This window comes from Desmodus rotundus, chromosome 5, assembly GCF_022682495.2.
Source record: "Desmodus rotundus isolate HL8 chromosome 5, HLdesRot8A.1, whole genome shotgun sequence".
NCBI classification, from domain to species: Eukaryota; Metazoa; Chordata; class Mammalia; order Chiroptera; family Phyllostomidae; genus Desmodus; species Desmodus rotundus.
Genome location: NC_071391.1, coordinates 163727342 through 163743245, shown reverse-complemented (window position 1 = coordinate 163743245; position 15904 = coordinate 163727342). Strand labels below are relative to the sequence as shown.

General features: G+C 46.2%; 1 protein-coding gene and 1 long non-coding RNA gene across 2 annotated transcripts in view; one reads left to right on the top strand and one right to left on the bottom strand.

Moving 5' to 3' along the window:
* Positions 1-557: 557 nt before the first annotated feature.
* On the bottom strand, positions 558-6231 carry LOC128780868 (uncharacterized). The gene is made up of 3 exons (XR_008426850.2): positions 6139-6231; positions 1913-2106; positions 558-796 (listed from the first exon to the last, which is right to left on the bottom strand). It is a non-coding gene; the product is annotated as an uncharacterized lncRNA (long non-coding RNA).
* Positions 6232-6284: 53 nt separating this feature from the next.
* Positions 6285-15904, top strand: part of TAF1B (TATA-box binding protein associated factor, RNA polymerase I subunit B) — a 48463-nt gene continuing 38843 nt past the window's right edge. Inside the window, exons 1-4 of the mRNA XM_024552455.4 lie at positions 6285-6375; positions 7540-7638; positions 13000-13087; positions 15330-15427. Of these exons, the coding sequence (XP_024408223.1) occupies positions 6358-6375; positions 7540-7638; positions 13000-13087; positions 15330-15427 (303 nt within the window). The 5' untranslated portion in view covers positions 6285-6357. The remainder of the gene's footprint in view (positions 6376-7539; positions 7639-12999; positions 13088-15329; positions 15428-15904) is intronic.

The following is a 15904-nucleotide window of genomic DNA, read 5'->3' as shown; positions in this document are numbered from 1 at the left end:
TTCTTTCTGGAACCCTTCTTCAGGTGGCCCAGGTCACCTTACGGCTGTCCCCCCTCCTCCCTTGTTAGCCGCTCCTCCTCCCCCGCTGCCTTTTCCAGATCGCTCTGCCCACCCTTGCTTCTGCACGGTCCGCAGCCGGCATGCGGGCCCCAGGCTCCCTTCCCTCCTCTCCTCTCCTGTCTGCTCTTGCTCCTCAGGTGTCCTCCTGTACTCCCAGGGCTGTAAGCCCCATTTTTACACGGTGACCCCCAAATTCACATCTCTAGCCAGACATCTCTGAATTCCAGGCTGTTTTGTCCGACTTCCTACCCAACATCTCCTCTTGTGTTTCCAACACACACACACACGTCCAACTTAACGTGTCCCGGTCCTGATTTCCACGCCCAGTCCTGCTCGTCTCCCACTCAGGGAACCTCCCACCGCACCACGTCAGCCTTGACGCCTCTTTGTCTCACAACAGCACCCCGCCCGTCCCGGGCTGGCCCCACCTTCAACGTAGTGGGTCCCGCCTATGGTGTTTTCCGTAAAATAAAAGACGCAGTTTTCATTTTCTCTAATAACTTTATTGATTTGGACACTTTGAGTACGTTGGCTGTCTCCCACATGGTATAACGTTGATTGTTCTCAATCAGTGTCTCGATTTGATCGCTATCGGCTTCAACTGGTCTGCCCAGCTGTGCAGCACGGTCCAGCGAGAAACCTGCAGCTCCAAACTTCACAAACCACTTCTGACACGTTCGACCAGTCACAGCGCCTTCTCCACACACTGCACAATTTTTTGTGTGTTTTTACCTTTCTTGAAATAATAAAGCATAACATGAAAAGCACATTTTCTTCTACCTTCAATGTTATTTTTTAAAGGATTTTTTTAGGTTTTATTTATTTATTTTTAGAGAGAGGGGAAGGGAGGGAGAAAGAGAGGGAGAGAAATATTTATGTGTGGTTGCCTCTCACGTGCCCTCCACTGGGGACCTGGTCCAAAACCCAGGCATATGCCCTGACTGGGAATTGAACCGGCAACCCTTTGGTTTGCAGCCCTCACTCAATCCACTGAGCTACACCAGCCAGGGCAATCTTATTAAAAATTCACCTATCTTAATAAGTTTTTTTTTAATGCACGCTGATAGGACAGCTGTCACATTACAATCTAACAAAATCGTTTCGAATGAAGGTAAAGACAACTAAGCGCTACTAGAGCCGTCATATGGAAAAAACCGGACGCCCTTTTTGGCCAGCCCAGTATGTCTATTTCTCATTGTGCGCACATACGTCCAAGGGCTCTGCCTGTGCTCTCCCCATTACTCATCTTACCTCTGCCCTATTCTCTGTGGTCTGTTCCCCACACAGAGGCCTGAGAAACACTTCCAAGCATAAATTAGATCAAGTCACTCCTCTGTTCAAAATCCTTCAGTGACTTCTCAACACACTTAGAATTATTAATAAATTGAACTGCCTAACTGTGGCCTCAGAAGAAATAGTTGAAATTTAAATGTATTTAAATAAATTTAAAATATAGTCCCTTCTACTTTCTAAATTAGCCAAAGTATATCTGAGTACCTATAGAATAAAACTGCTTACAAAATCATGTAAGCTGTCACAAAGAGCATTCATCAAGCCAGCCTAAGAATTTCCAAGTCATTTGCTGGTTTTCAGAAGTTACTAGTGTGACCCTTTGCTGATATGTTCTCACTGGTTAAACAACGCACGTTTGGAGCTACAATTTGACAGAAGGAAATGCAACAAACTGTTCCAGTAACTTCCCCATCAAATCAGTAGCCACTTGTAGCCTCAAAATAGAGAATTTCTCTTGGTATCAATATTGTTTTGAGTAATGAATCGTCTCTTAGCTTGAATTAAAAGCAGTAATATGCAAATATTTTCTGCTTCTTACAGTATCATCTGAGGTGCTTACATAGCCAACGCCTTTCTGGCTCAATCACAGAAGTCCTCTGTGAAGTGCCATATTCAAGGAGGTGGCGCCCACTCCCTCCGGAGGTCCCAGCATGGCGGCCACAACTGTGCCTTCTCGGCCAGGTTACTCGGTGCTGATCTGGCTCAGCTGCTGCATCAGCTTCCTGTGCCCTCCCTGGGTGCGAGTTCTCTTGTCTGCAAAACGGGGCCCATGATGACTACAATATTCAAATGAGTTAACATGTTTAGGGCAAAGTCTGGCTCACTGTCACTTTACTAAGGAGACCAGTGTTGTTAGTGTCCTTGCCAGAAGGCTTGGGAGGGTTTGAACCAATGGGGGCCCTAACTGAAGAGCAATTCAGTAAGAATGGTGCAAAGAGCCTTGGGCCCTTCCTCCCACCTTCTCTCTCTGTACACACCCGCTTCCAGCGGAGGCCGCCCCTACCCCCTCCAGCTCCTAGGGATGGCAGCAAGGCAGCAAGGTGGAGACCCAGGGATGACAGGGTCTGGACATGGGGTCATCAGTGACCTTCACAAGAGCAGCTGCAGGGCTGGGAATGAAAGCCACACAGCACGGGTTCAACAGAGACCATGGAAATTCTTTGTTTCTTATGAATACGTCTTTTGTTGACTGTGTGTACTGTGAGTATTTTCTCCCAGTTTTTCATTTACCTTAACAATGTATTTTTTTTAATCCTCACCCAAGGACATGCTCACTGATTTTAGAGAGACGGAAGGAAGGGAGAGAGGGGGAGAGAAACATCGATCAGTTGCCAGCTACACACACCCTGACAGGGAGGGGCACAAACCCGCAACCTAGGCATGTGCCCTGACCAGGAACTGAACCCTCAACCCTTCGGTTTACAGGATGATGCTCCAACCACCTGAGCCACACAGGACAGGGCAACAGTGTGTTTTGATGAACTAAAGTTCTTCATTTTAATGAAGGTCAATGGAACAATCTTTTATTCCACAGACAGTGCTTCTTTATTACCTTTTAATCCTACCCTGACTCATAAAGATATTTACATATATTTTTCCCCTGGAAGCTTTGTGGCTTTACCTCCACATGTAAGTTTCGGGTATGGTGTGAGGTATGGGTTGGTCATTTTTTTTCATAGGAATGTCCAGTTCATATGATCCAGAATCACTTCTTGTAATCCTTTCCCCCCTGAATTTTTGTTGAAACTTTGTTGTAAATCATGTGAACTTATATGTATTTATAAGTCAGTTTCTGGACTTTCTATTCAGTTCCATTGATCTTTGGGTCTGTCTTTATACCACACTGTCTGGGTTTGTTAGACTTCTCGTTGCTGTTTAACGTTAGACCAGCTTTGCGTTCCTAGAATAAACCCAACTTGGTTTTGACTTATTATCCTATTTATATATTGTTGAATGCAACAGAGGAGTTGCATTCAGTTTGCTGATATTTTGTTTGGAACTTTTGCCTCTATGTTTCTGAGAGAAAATGGACTTTGGTAGAATTTACCAACTTTACACCATTTGAGGCTGGGGTTTTCTTTGTGAGATGGTTTTTACTTATAGAGTTGACTCCTTAAGTAGAGCTAGGATTGTTCAGAGGTTCTATTTCTTCTTACACACCTTTTGAAAACTTGTGTTTTTCTAAGAATTTATCTGTCTCTTGAAAATTTTCAAATCTCTTGGCCTAGCGTTATTGGCAAAATTGTGTGGGGGTTAGTACTGTGTCTGTCACCTCAGAAGTGCTTGGGCAGGACAGCAGTGCTGGGTTCCTCGCTCCCTTAGGTCCTCTTGTAACGTTAGGCCTGAAGGGCTAAACAAATCTCTTTCTGATTCACAGTCTTCGTGTAGATATGCTAATACCTTCAATCAGGCTTTGGTGCTAAATCCTGGCCCAGAGCCTCTCAGCCCCTTTACAGGTTTATTGCCTCTGTTTGAATTTTATTGTCCTGTTTTCTCTTTCAGGGGCTGCCTCACGTCACCTCTATGCAGCGGAACTGCTTTCCAGAAACATCCGCATGTTCGCTCTGACCGGCAGCAGGAGACGAGTCCACTCACTGAGCCCTTCTGCCACTGATCACTTCCAGTGGACAAGAGTCAGCTGCGAGGCTCTCAGCCCCAGACGCCTCTGGGCAGAGCTGCAGGGAATGCGCGTGAGAGCCTCTCTGCTGGGACAGCCTCTGAGCCTCACAGGCTGGGAAGACGTGGCTCCCAAGGAGTCGGCCTTGGCTTCTGACACTCAATTTTCTGTTAAGGAATGGCTGGAGAAATCTGACTCATTTCTGTGTAAACCACACGTCCGAAGTCTCAAATCAAGATATGTCGCCTGTTTAATTTAAAATACTTTGCATATACATAAAAATCTTACCAAGTCACTCATCCATTCAACGAGTAGTTATTGATCACACCCTAGGCACTAAGCACTGTTCTGGGTCCTGGGTATATAGCAATAAACAAAAAGACAAAAATCTCTGATGTTCTGGGGCTCTTTTAGTTCAACACTCGAACTCCTAGTTAGTGGGACGTTCAAGCGCTGCCCCTTCCCGTGTTTCAACAGTTAAAATCAGGGCTGGCGTAGAAAACCAAAGGCTTTCGGTCAGCGTTCCTAGGACAAACCTGGGTGCTTTGAAAGTGGGTGAGGCTCCCTGGAAAGTCTGCTGTCGCACAGAGCCAAGCCAGGTAAACCACACGGGCAATGCACGTGGAGAAGAGCACTCACCCAGTGCTGTGACCAAATAACCAGGCTGGCTGCTCCATGGGACTAGGGCCTCTAGAAGGCAGGGCTCTGTCCCATTTATCCCTCACTTCCCACTTTCAGGCACCTCGCCTGGCCGCACAGTGGGTGTTTAATGACTTTGAGACATTAATGGGTTGATAAGGAAGGAATGAATGAATACAGAGCCCCTCCCTTGGTAATCTCATCTAATCTCCTTTAATACCATCTCCACAGAGATAACTCCCAACTGTATACAATTCCAATCCCTAATCCGACTCCCACATCCAATTGCCTTCTCATCCTACCTGGCAGTCTGTTCCCTCTAGATATGGCTAATGTAATCCGTTCAAAATCGAATTTTTGATTCCTCCTTCCCCCCACCCCCAAACTGCTCCACCCACATTCTGCCCCTGCTCAGGCAGTGGCAGCCTCATCATCCTTTCAGTGGCCCAGGGCAAAAATCTTGAAGTCATCCTTGATTCCTTTCTTTCTTTTACAGCCCATTTTTTGTCCTTCAAAATGTCTGTACGGCTCTACCTTCAAAATCTGTATTTCCAGATTCTGTCTCCTTCTCACCGCCTCCACTACTTTCACTGGATTCCAGCTACTGTTCTAACTGGTTTGTGTTATTATGAGTCTCCTGACTTGTCTCCCAGCGCCTGCTTTTGCCCCCAGCAGTCTCTTCTCCCCACAACAGCCAGACTCATCTGTTCAACATACGTCAGACCACGTAACTCTTCCAGTGGCTCCCTGACTTCTCCCAGTGCCCAACCACGTTTTCTGCTCTCCCTCCAGCTCACTGTTCCGCCATTCCCTGACCTCGCTGATCCTTGAATGACATGGCATGAGGCTCAGGACTTAGGGCCTTAGTTTCAACTGTTCCCGATGCTGGGAATGATATCCCCAACATGACTCTGGCTTTCCTGCCTCAAAGGTCACCTTCTTAGTGAGACCTTTCTTGACCCCTCCATTAAAAATGGAAGCCACCCTATAGCTTCCCTTCTCCTCTCCTGCTGTTGTGCTTGGCACAACACTTTTATCACCCCAGGTATTTCCTTATTAACTTTTATCTCTCCCCACCAGAATATAACCTCCGTGACGAGTAAACAAAAGGGACTTTTGTTTACTTTGTTCACTGCTGAATCCTCAGGACCTAAAACAGCTCCGCTTAATGAATAAATCAGGGAATGCACCTGCCCAGTGGAGGAACAAGAAAAGCTAAATTTGTGGGCACTTCCGTGAGGCTCGATTAGAAGGGGGCTCCCAGGTAATAGCTAACTTTTACAGAGGAGGAAACTGAGGCACAAGAAAGGAGAAACGCCGTGATTAGAATCCCAAGTCTAATCCCACAACCTGCATTCTTTCCCTGGAACCTCGGGGGCCCCTGTGCTCTTAAAAGCCGGTACGGAGTGGAGAGTTCCCTGCAGCCTGAATGAGGGCGCGGGTCTGGGAATTCACGGCAGTCACAACAGAGCGTGATTGGAGCCGCTCCGAGTCGGGCACCGCTCAGCTCCTTGATGGGGTCTGGTTACCTTGGCTTGGGAAGGGATGCTGTCTGGGCGGGGGACGCAGGATTTGCGAGCTTCGGCCCGGGAGCCAGCAGAGGCACCCCGGCGGGCGCACGCGCCCGGAATCCAAAGTCAGGATCTCGGGTTCCGCCCGGAAGGCTGCTGCCGCCGCTCCCGGAAGCTGCGCTCGCTGCCCGGGTAACGGGCCCCGGCGGTGGAGGCGGTGGCGGTGGCGGCGGCGTCATGGACCTGGAGGAGGCGGTGAGCGGGCGTTTTGGGGAATGAGATGGGAGTTTCTGGTCGGATGAGGTTGTGGGTGAAGAGAGGCTGGGGTGATAGCCCCTCTGGGTGTGCTTCAGGAGGAGGGTGGAGTTGTGGATTTGGGGGGTGTCCACCCACGTGGCTCACCCTCTCCGGACCCGAGCATCCCCCAGTTCCCTTTGATGCTGGGGTGGGCGAAGGAGGGCCGGGCTTGGAACTCGAATGTCCCCGAGTAACCCTGCCGGTCTCTCTGGGAGTCCAAACTGGGGTTGGGGGCACTCCAAGTACTGGTAGTTATCAATACGGCGGCGTTAATGAACAGTGGATCAACTTGCCGAAATAAATCTGGCGTTCATTGTTGACGGACTACATAAAATGCCGCACTCTTTGATGGTATTAAAGTATCCTGTAACTAGATCAGCGGTAATGTCAAACACCAGAGTCAGGCATCAGTAGCTTAGTGAGTCTGGGTGTGTTTGGAAGCGTTGGGGAACGAGAAGGCTTATTCATTGGAGATGCCCATAGATGTTGATGGAGTGAGAGACGGGTAACGTCTGTGAGTGCCGCGTTAATGACATGGGCCGTTATAACTCACCATTAGCCTCTACCTGCCCTGAGCAGGAATCCTGTCTGTTTTGCTCACCTTTGAATCCTCAACACCTAGTCAAGGGCTAGTACATAGATAGTTGATACTCTTTGTTTTGCTGAACGGATAAATCAGAACTCGAAACAACGCTAATAAAAATCTGGCTTTTGTGGTGACACTAAAAAGTACGTTTTTAGTGTCCTGGAAGACGTTTCCCATGGCATGCTGTTCCTATTTTTAAAGTCTTCTCCGTACTTAAATCTTGTCATCTCTTTTCATCACAGCCTTTTCAAGGTGTTTTATTTACTCGTCTTTTTTTCCATTTTACCCCTACTACCTTTTCTTCATTATTTTCCCTCACACATTGCCTGTTTTAGAAACTTGTGTTTAATAGGTTAATTCCATTTCAAACTGCTCAAGAAACTCAACTGCTAGTCTCCCCACTTGTAGGTAACCTCTCATATATTTTCTATGATTTTTAACACATCTATGGGGTGAAACTGCAGGGAGCCGTCTAGTGGAACCGCTGGGTTGGTTTGGGCTCAATGTACTAACTGTGGCTCCCCCTTCTCCCGCAGAAAGAGCTCAGAGAGCGCTGCACTCAGTGCGCCGCTGTCTCCTGGGGCCTTACCGACGAAGGCAAATACTACTGTACTTCTTGCCACAACGTTACAGAAGTAAGTACCAGGTCCCGTCTGTGAGCTTGCTTGTGTCTTAAACATTGCACTTTCAGCTGGGTACGTGGTGAAGAATTGATGTATTTTTATCAGTCTTGCAGTGCCCAAACTTCAAGAATATAAGTGGTCTTCGAGGGCTTAAGGGGTGAAGGAATTTGTAAATTAAAATTAGGATGAGCTCTTGAAATTATGTTGGGCCATATATATAAATGATTTCCTGACTCAGACTGTATAGTCTGAGAGGAAATAATTAAAATTGTACTTAGAAGATGATGCATTTCATTGTATTGGTTAATACTTAAGAGTTTCTGATATGTTGTGGGAGCTTAGTGGTTTGGAAGATGAAACGTTAGAAAGATTGAGGGCTGTTGGGAGGTGTGGAAATATGCTTTATTATTATTTTATCTTTGCACAATACCTTACAAATCGTCAAGTGTTTTCTGGTCGCTATTTGACTTCCTCCTCATAACCGCCTGTGAGGTAAGCCCTTGCGCCGATCTGTAGCTGGGGCGAGCAGGGCTCACCAGGTGAGAGAGTTTGCCAAAGACACACGAGTATAAAGTATTGGGCCGGCACTCGAACCTGAGTTTTCCGACTCCAGTGTTCATTTCACCCAGCACACCTGCCCCTTAAAATAGAGACGGTCATAGTGTCCTGTGTGGCCTTGACGAATGAGGCTGCCTTTGTGCTGGGAGTGCGAGGTCCTGATCTGGTTACGCACCGTCAGGGCAACACGACCGAAGTAATCGGGGCGGACAGCCGGCTCCCGGATGGTCGGAAAATGCTGGACTCTTCTCTCTGGAGAAGGATTTGCTCAAAGTCTGCAGAGCGGAAGGAGCAGATACTACCTTCACCACTTCGACTTAAGAAAGGCACATTTGGGACCGATAAAAGTAACTGCAGACTTGTGCTTCTGGCCAAGATGGAGTATGAGGGACCAGATTTACCTTCCTACCCTAAACATCTAAAAACCTGGAAAAAATATATGAAACTAAAAAAAAAAATTCCTTTGAAAAAAGTGGTTAGTGTAGCTTGCAGTGCAGTCACACAGGGGCTTTTCCTGAGACAGTCCTGTTCTTCCACCTGCAGCGGGTTTCTTATGCCTCCTTCCCCTTGGTCACACAGAATAGCTCCAAGATAAGTGCCCCTCTGATGAAACGGTTGGGGCGATGGAAACGTTCGTGATCTTGACTGTGGTGATGGGTTTGGACAGCCCCCCAAACTTTATAAGCACGTGTCGTTTGCTTCTCTCTGCAGTTCACTCGCCACTGCGTCTGTACCTGCAGCGCAGGCTGAACACAGTGGAGAAGGGCCGTGTGTCGACACGGCCTGTTTGCCATTAGCAGATGAAGTCAGCATGCTGTTTTCATAGAAGTTAAACTATTAACGAATTGCTTCTTTTATTTCTGTCTCTGATAACAATTTTGTTTGTTTCTCTCTGATAAAATCTGCTGCAGTCATTTTTTTAAAAGATTTATTCATTTAGAGAGAAGGGAAGGGAGGGAGGAAAAGAGGGAGGGAAACATGGATGCACAAGAGATACATTGATTGGTTGCCTCCCGCACACCCCTAGCAGGGGCCTGGCCCGCAACCCAGGCATGTGCCCTAACCAGGAATCAACCAGCGACCCCCTGGTTCACAGGCTGGCACTCAATCCACTGAGCCACTCCAGCCGGGGCCATTTTTTTAACTTGAAAGATCCTAATACTGCTACCTAGTTCCACATGGGAAAGATTATCAACCTAAATGGAGGAACTTGTCAAGAATGTAGCATCCTTTTTTTTTAAAGATATTTTTATTTATGTTTAGAGAGAGGGAAAGGAAGGAGAAAAAGAGAGAAACGTCAATGTGAGAGAGAAACCGTGATTGGTTGCCTTCAGTATATGCCCCAATTGGGGATTGAACCTGCAACCCAGGCATGTGCCCTGGCTGGGAATCGAACCAGCAAACTTCCAGTTTGTGGGATAATGCTCCAACCAGCTGAGCCACACCAGCTAGGGCAGGAACGCAGCATTCTTGAAAGAGCAACGTATTTATACAGGCCTAGAACTTAACTCAGTGCCTCGCATATGATAGACAAGGTGTGTGTTGTCCACCTTCAGTGGTTTCTCCTGGCTTCCTGGCCGTCCAGGCACGGTCTCACAGAGAGTGTGCTGTGACCGGCACTGCCCTGGAGTGTGGTGCTGGAAGGGGAGGAGTGGGAACCCAGTGGGCAGGAGCGGCTGACAGGAAGGTCGTCAGCCTATGGAGCGCAGAAGTCATGGTACGACTTCCCTGCTTTCCCGCCCCTTCCTCTGCCCTCTGTCTGACTCTGGATTTTGTCCTCGAGCCCCAGACACCGTGCACACTGGGAAGGCCTTCTGAACAGGTAGCAGTGAGAAGGTTCTCATGGTGCCTTTTATACAGAAAAACGTTTTCAGGCCTTAAAGCTGGCCAATTTGTGTAACATATTCTTACAAGTATTTTGTGAGTATTTAATAAAGGTGCAGGCTAGAACTGTGAGTTTAATAGATTCTTATGATTATAAGAGCAAATTTATTGCATAAAATGTGGAAGTTACGAAGATGAAAGCTAAAATCACCAGTAATCTCAACCCACAACCATTCGGTGCTTTCATTTGATTGGTGTCTCTCTCTTTTTTAATGTGAGAGGGGAAAGGGGATGTCGGTGAGTGTTGTTGAATCTTCTGTGTTAATAAGTTAAGGGTGTTCCTTCTAAACATTTGTGGGCATTTTAATTGACTGTATAATATTCCACAATATAACCAGCCATTCAGTAGTTTAATTATAGCTCTAGTTTGAATATTTAGTTATTTTATACCTTTTAGTTTTGTCTAGTCCAGATTTTAAGCCTTTTCCGCTGCCTACTCCTTACAAGTTTGACCTGCCTTGGCGGGGTAACTCTGTGGTGTGTATTCCGACATGTCTTGTGTTCTTCCCGTGGCCAACCCAGCCCATCAGAACTGCCGGAGGTATGGCGTCTGCGACTGGAGGGCATGCATTTCAAAAATCCAGTTGTTCGAGACAGTTCTCTCAGCCGTAATGACCATCAAAGATCCCCTTCATTCTGAATCTCTGAGTTTAGAGAAATACGTAGATGTTCCCTGTCGGTGGGGCCCCGAGCCAGCTCAGCCCGCACAGCCAGTGTTGTTTCTGCTCGGGGCCCACGGGGCCCAGCCGCGGCCTGGCGATGTCCGTCTGCAGTGACTGCGCGGTGTTCAGATCCTGCAAACCCAAGGTCATAAAAACGTTAAAAAGAAGCGCAGTCCTTGCAAGGTCGAGTGGATCAAGCATTCCGCCAAACAGCTGGTAAAGGGCTCACAGTGGGTAATTCACTTGAATTTGACAACACGGAGGAACCAGCTACAGCTGTGGAATAAATCTTACAATGAAGAGTCAGAGATGAAACAGAAACGCCAAGCTAAATGTACAGTAAACAAGTTGAAGGAAGGTAAATAACTACAGAAAGTTCAGGACGTCAAAGATGATAAGCAAGACGTTGACCTCATCCGGGCCCCTTTGCACCCAGAGGAAAGCAGCGGGAAGCCACAAGGGTCCAGAGCGCCTGGGAGCCGTTGCCCTGATCTCACTGTCTGCAGCGGTCTCTGGGAGCGCATTGAAGAATCTCCTTTGCCCTGGGAGGTTTCCGCCCCTCTCTACCTCCCTCCTCTCCCCTCTCTCTGAAAATAAATAAATAAAATCTTAAAAAAAAAACTCCTTTAGACATTTAGAACATCTAAAGTATTGATTTATTTTTTTACATAAGGTGATCCAAGAGAAAAGGTTTTTAAAAATGCATCTCTTCTACATTCCTCTTTGAAAAACATCAGCTGTTGTGGATGCTAGATCGCTTCTCAGTGTTAAACCATATGACGATCGTGAAAATTCTGTGAACACAGAAGTGAACTGTGGACGTGCAGGGGTCGGGCTGCTTGGGTGACGGCACCAGGCGGCATTCGTGTAATAACTAAGGACAGAATTCCATGGCTAGTGATGCATCACACACAGTTTTCTCTGCAGTAGAAACATTCCCTTAGTAACGGTTACAGAAAGGGTGATAGATACAACAAGGAATTAACAATCTGAATAAAATGCGCATCAAGTACTAATATCTTTTGATGTGATTTCAGTATTTTTTTGTTTTGGCTTCTGAACAGCTTAGAAGAACAGAAGGCCTCATATCTGAAGCCCAGTTCTCGTGGGCTGTTCTGAACCGGCTCACTGTTGGGACAGGCGGTGGTGTACGCTGGGGTCGGAGCCGAGTGCTCTGTTCCTGAAGGGCCCTCTGCCCTCCAGTCTCCACTTGGGAGGTGATTCTAGCTTGACGTTCCTGGTAGCACAGGCCTTACTGTTCCAGTTCAGCCACAGTTTAGAAGAGGAATCCAGTGCCCTTAAAACTTTTTGTGTGGTTTTCTTTTAAGTTAGATTTACGGGTAGACTTTGTATATTATTTGCACATAAAATCATTGCTACAATCAAGTGCCAACATACTACTTAAAGGCACTAAACAAAGGTGTGAAGTAGCGATGACTTGGAAGAAAACAACTTTGCTACAAGTACCACTGAAGTACAAAATATATTTAAAGAAAAATATATACTTATTTGTGTTTCTATGTTTTTACATTATTTATGAGTATGTTCAGAGTATTAAGCTCAATTTTTAGGACAGACTTTAGAATAAATTACAAACTATGAGGGTTATATAATTATATAGTAATAGCTAAATTTTTACTTCAATATTAGTGAAAAAAGTGGGCAGATCACCAAACCAGTTGGTAGAAACCTAAATTACAGTGTGATTTTGCCTTTGTGTTCTTATTTATAAAATATGACTCATCTGTAAATAAATAAATTATTCACCGTTTAGTCTTTCCAAAATCCTATAAATGTGATTAAAAGTAAAAAGTAGTACTTTTATAATTGCATAAATAAAACTGTTTTAGAGAATCATTCAAACACAAAAAAGTAGGATGTCTAGCTTAGGCATTGCTGCTTACAATAAATACAGAAGTTATCTTCATCCAAAGTGTGTTGTGAGTACAGAAAAATGTGAATATATTTGACTTTAGGTTTTATCTGAAACAACTAAAAAGTGATTTGAAGTAAAAGTTTATTCATTCAACACACATTTATTCAGTGTTTACTATATTCCAGGTACTGCTTTAGGTACTGAGTAATTTTGAATGAGAAAATAACAAAGAGGTTAATCAGAATGTTCCAATTTGTATAATTTTCCCCAAATGTTACCACTCTTGGTTCTGGTACTCACACTTTGGTTCATTAAACTTCCAGAACATGCTTGGAAATATCTTTAGGGAGATGTAAAGCTGTCTTTTTAATAATGTGTTTCTGTTTCCTGCAGAGATCTAAAGAAGTTTTAAGCACTGAGGCTATTCCTAATACTAAAATACAAGCCATCAACCGGGGCCTTAAGAGGAAAAAAAAGCTGGGTAAGCGCCCTCTTCACATGCGCCTGGCATTCTTCAGTCGCGGTTTTCACCTTCCTGATTTGAGGGTGTGGAATGGAATATTAAATAGATTCTATAGAAGTTGCCAGAATTTTGATCAGGTGATATGGAGTGGAATTAGGGTGGGTAGTTATCGATTGTAAAACCGGAAGCAAACAGCTCAAAGCATGTCCTTTTTCTGTCCTGCGTATTGCCGAGTTGCTTTTCCGGTAGAACAACTATCATGCAAAAAAATAACGATAACAAAAGGAGCATATCTCTTTTCATCTGTCGGCATGTATTTTTCTGTTCTATATTCATCGTCTATTATGAATATGATTTTCTGTCCTTTAAAGGAAAATGCTTATTTTCTGAAATGACTCAGCTGGAATTGTCAGGTCAGGCGAGTTAAACCTGATATTCCACTTTGAGAAATCCATTTCTCACCATGAATTTTGAACACACCCTTTGAAAACAGGGACAATTATTTTCCCTTAAAATAGCCTTAGTGTGGGTATGCTTTGAAAGGTGATCTGTTTCATTAACCCAGTGAGCACAGAAAACTAACCATTACTGAGAGGAGTCTGAGGTCAAGTCTCTCTGATGCTTTTTATTTCTGTGACTAATTACCTAGGACCAGATCCCCAACTTTGAAACCAGGCTAATGGTATCGGCTACTTCTGCACGAGGAGCTTTAAAGTGCGCGCACCTGAAATAATTGTGCACAAATGCTAACGAGCTGTCTGTATGAAACACGTTGCCGCTCTGAATAACAGAGACGCCTAAAAATGCTAACTTCTGTCCTGTTTAACCTTTAATAGTGGCTGTTTTTATTAGACTGAAACCTGATTAACTTTAATTAAATTTTATCAGGGTAAAGCCTGGTTAACATGGGCTTGACCTATGGAAATAATTAAAATGTGTAGTTTAAACGTAAATTGCTGCAGGAACTTCAGGTGCTTCCGATGAGACGTCAGGGGTCTTACATTCGACCTCTTTGCCCTCAGTGTCTTCATCGGTAAATGAACACGGTGATCCCATTTGTTATGTGAGTAGGAACCCAGACCCCGAAGCTGACATAGGCAGAACAGTGCAGGAGGGAGAGAGAGTGTGTGTGTGTGTGTATATATATATATGTATATATATGTATGTATATATATGTATATGTATATACATATATATATGTATATATATACATATACACACACACACACATATAGAAAATTAAGATGCGCCTCTCAACATCACCTTGAGGGGCGCATCACGATTACAGGCTTCCTCTGTCTTCCTCTATGCGTCACAGACAACCTAAGGCCCGCCCCAGAAACTGGGTTACTCAGCTGGGGTGGGGAGACCAGGCGACACAGGAGAGGGAGGGGAGTCGCAGCCCTGTGACATGCTGCCAGGAAGGGGCATCTCGGAGTCACAGAAACAGACTCTAGAAGCTGTGTGTGAGAAGGCTGGTAACCTTTCCAAAAAGCCCAGCCTTGGGCCTGCGGGGAGGGGGAGACAGAAGGGTCTGCACAGATTTCGACGTGTTCTTTAACAGGCAGTTCTGTGTGAACATGTAGCCCCCGCCTGCCATGGCGGCAGGTTCCTCCCCAGGCTCCCGGGGGAGTTCTTAGGATTGAATAAAATAGACTGTCCACGTGTGTAGGCCCCGCCTGGCACCCAGGCAGAGCGCCGCGGTGTGTTTCTTTCCTTTCCGTTTCTCCCTGACACTTGGCACCATTTTCAGAGACGCAGAGTGAGCACTTTGTTCTGGAATGTCCTTGCTGCCCTTCCCGGTACACCGGGACCGCCGCATCCTGGCTCTTGTTCATCCGTTCTCCAGTGCTCAGTGTCCCCTTGCTCGGTGGGCCGGAGCAGAGCCGCGGCAGCAGCGGTGGCCGGGCACTGGGTGCTCCTCCGGTCAGAGTTACGGGGCGCACTCAAGACAGTGCGCGATTTTAAAACAGTTCCTTTCTTAACTGTGGTGACTTCATTTTTCTGCCTTTTACACTAACAATTCAGAAAAATTATAGGTAACTTAAAATATGAAGTCTGATTAATTGTAAAGATAACGTTTGGCTTTAGCGTTTGTGTATAAATTTGCCGCATTGGAAGCAAGAGAACGGGAGAAAGGGAGCCCTATTCAGGGACAGAAAACAGCTGCAGCCGCGTGCGGGGGCAGGCCTGTCGCTGCGTGGCCGCCTGCCGTGAGAGCAGGGGTGCGGGCAGCTGAGACGTGTCCTTCCTCCTTTAGAGAGAGGCTGGGACTGGTACGTGTGCGAAGGTTTTCAGCACATCCTTCACCAACAAGCAGAGGCCTTACAAACCCTTGGAGTGAGCCCAGAGTTAAAGGTAAGCCCACTCGTGTCTAGAGGTGAGCCCTACGCCTGTTGTTTGAAGGACAGCAAGATTGAAACGGAGGAGAAAGGTAGAGTGGTCAGCAACAACACTGGGGCTGGAAGAGTCATTCCTCTGACCCTTCCGCTCTAATCCTTTCCTTAGACCAGCTAGTCCCCACGCACGCTCTACAGCATGTAAATGAGCAGTCTAGGAGGAAATGAAAGGGGTTTAGTCAGCTGTGTGGGAGACACGGGCTTGAGCAAAGTAAAACGAGCAACGTGGCAGCCTTGTGGGGGTCTCTCCGCCTTAATGTGCTCGCTTAGTTTCTGAGGGGCCCATGCGCGGGGTTACGACTGGGGAAGAGAGCCCCTCGGTGGGCGCAGTGTCTCTCGGGACTCGAGTTCCAGAATGTGCTCTGGGGAGCGAGGCGTTAAAGCAGTGGTTCTCACACTTGAATCTGCGTCAGAGCCACACGCGGGGCTGTGAAAG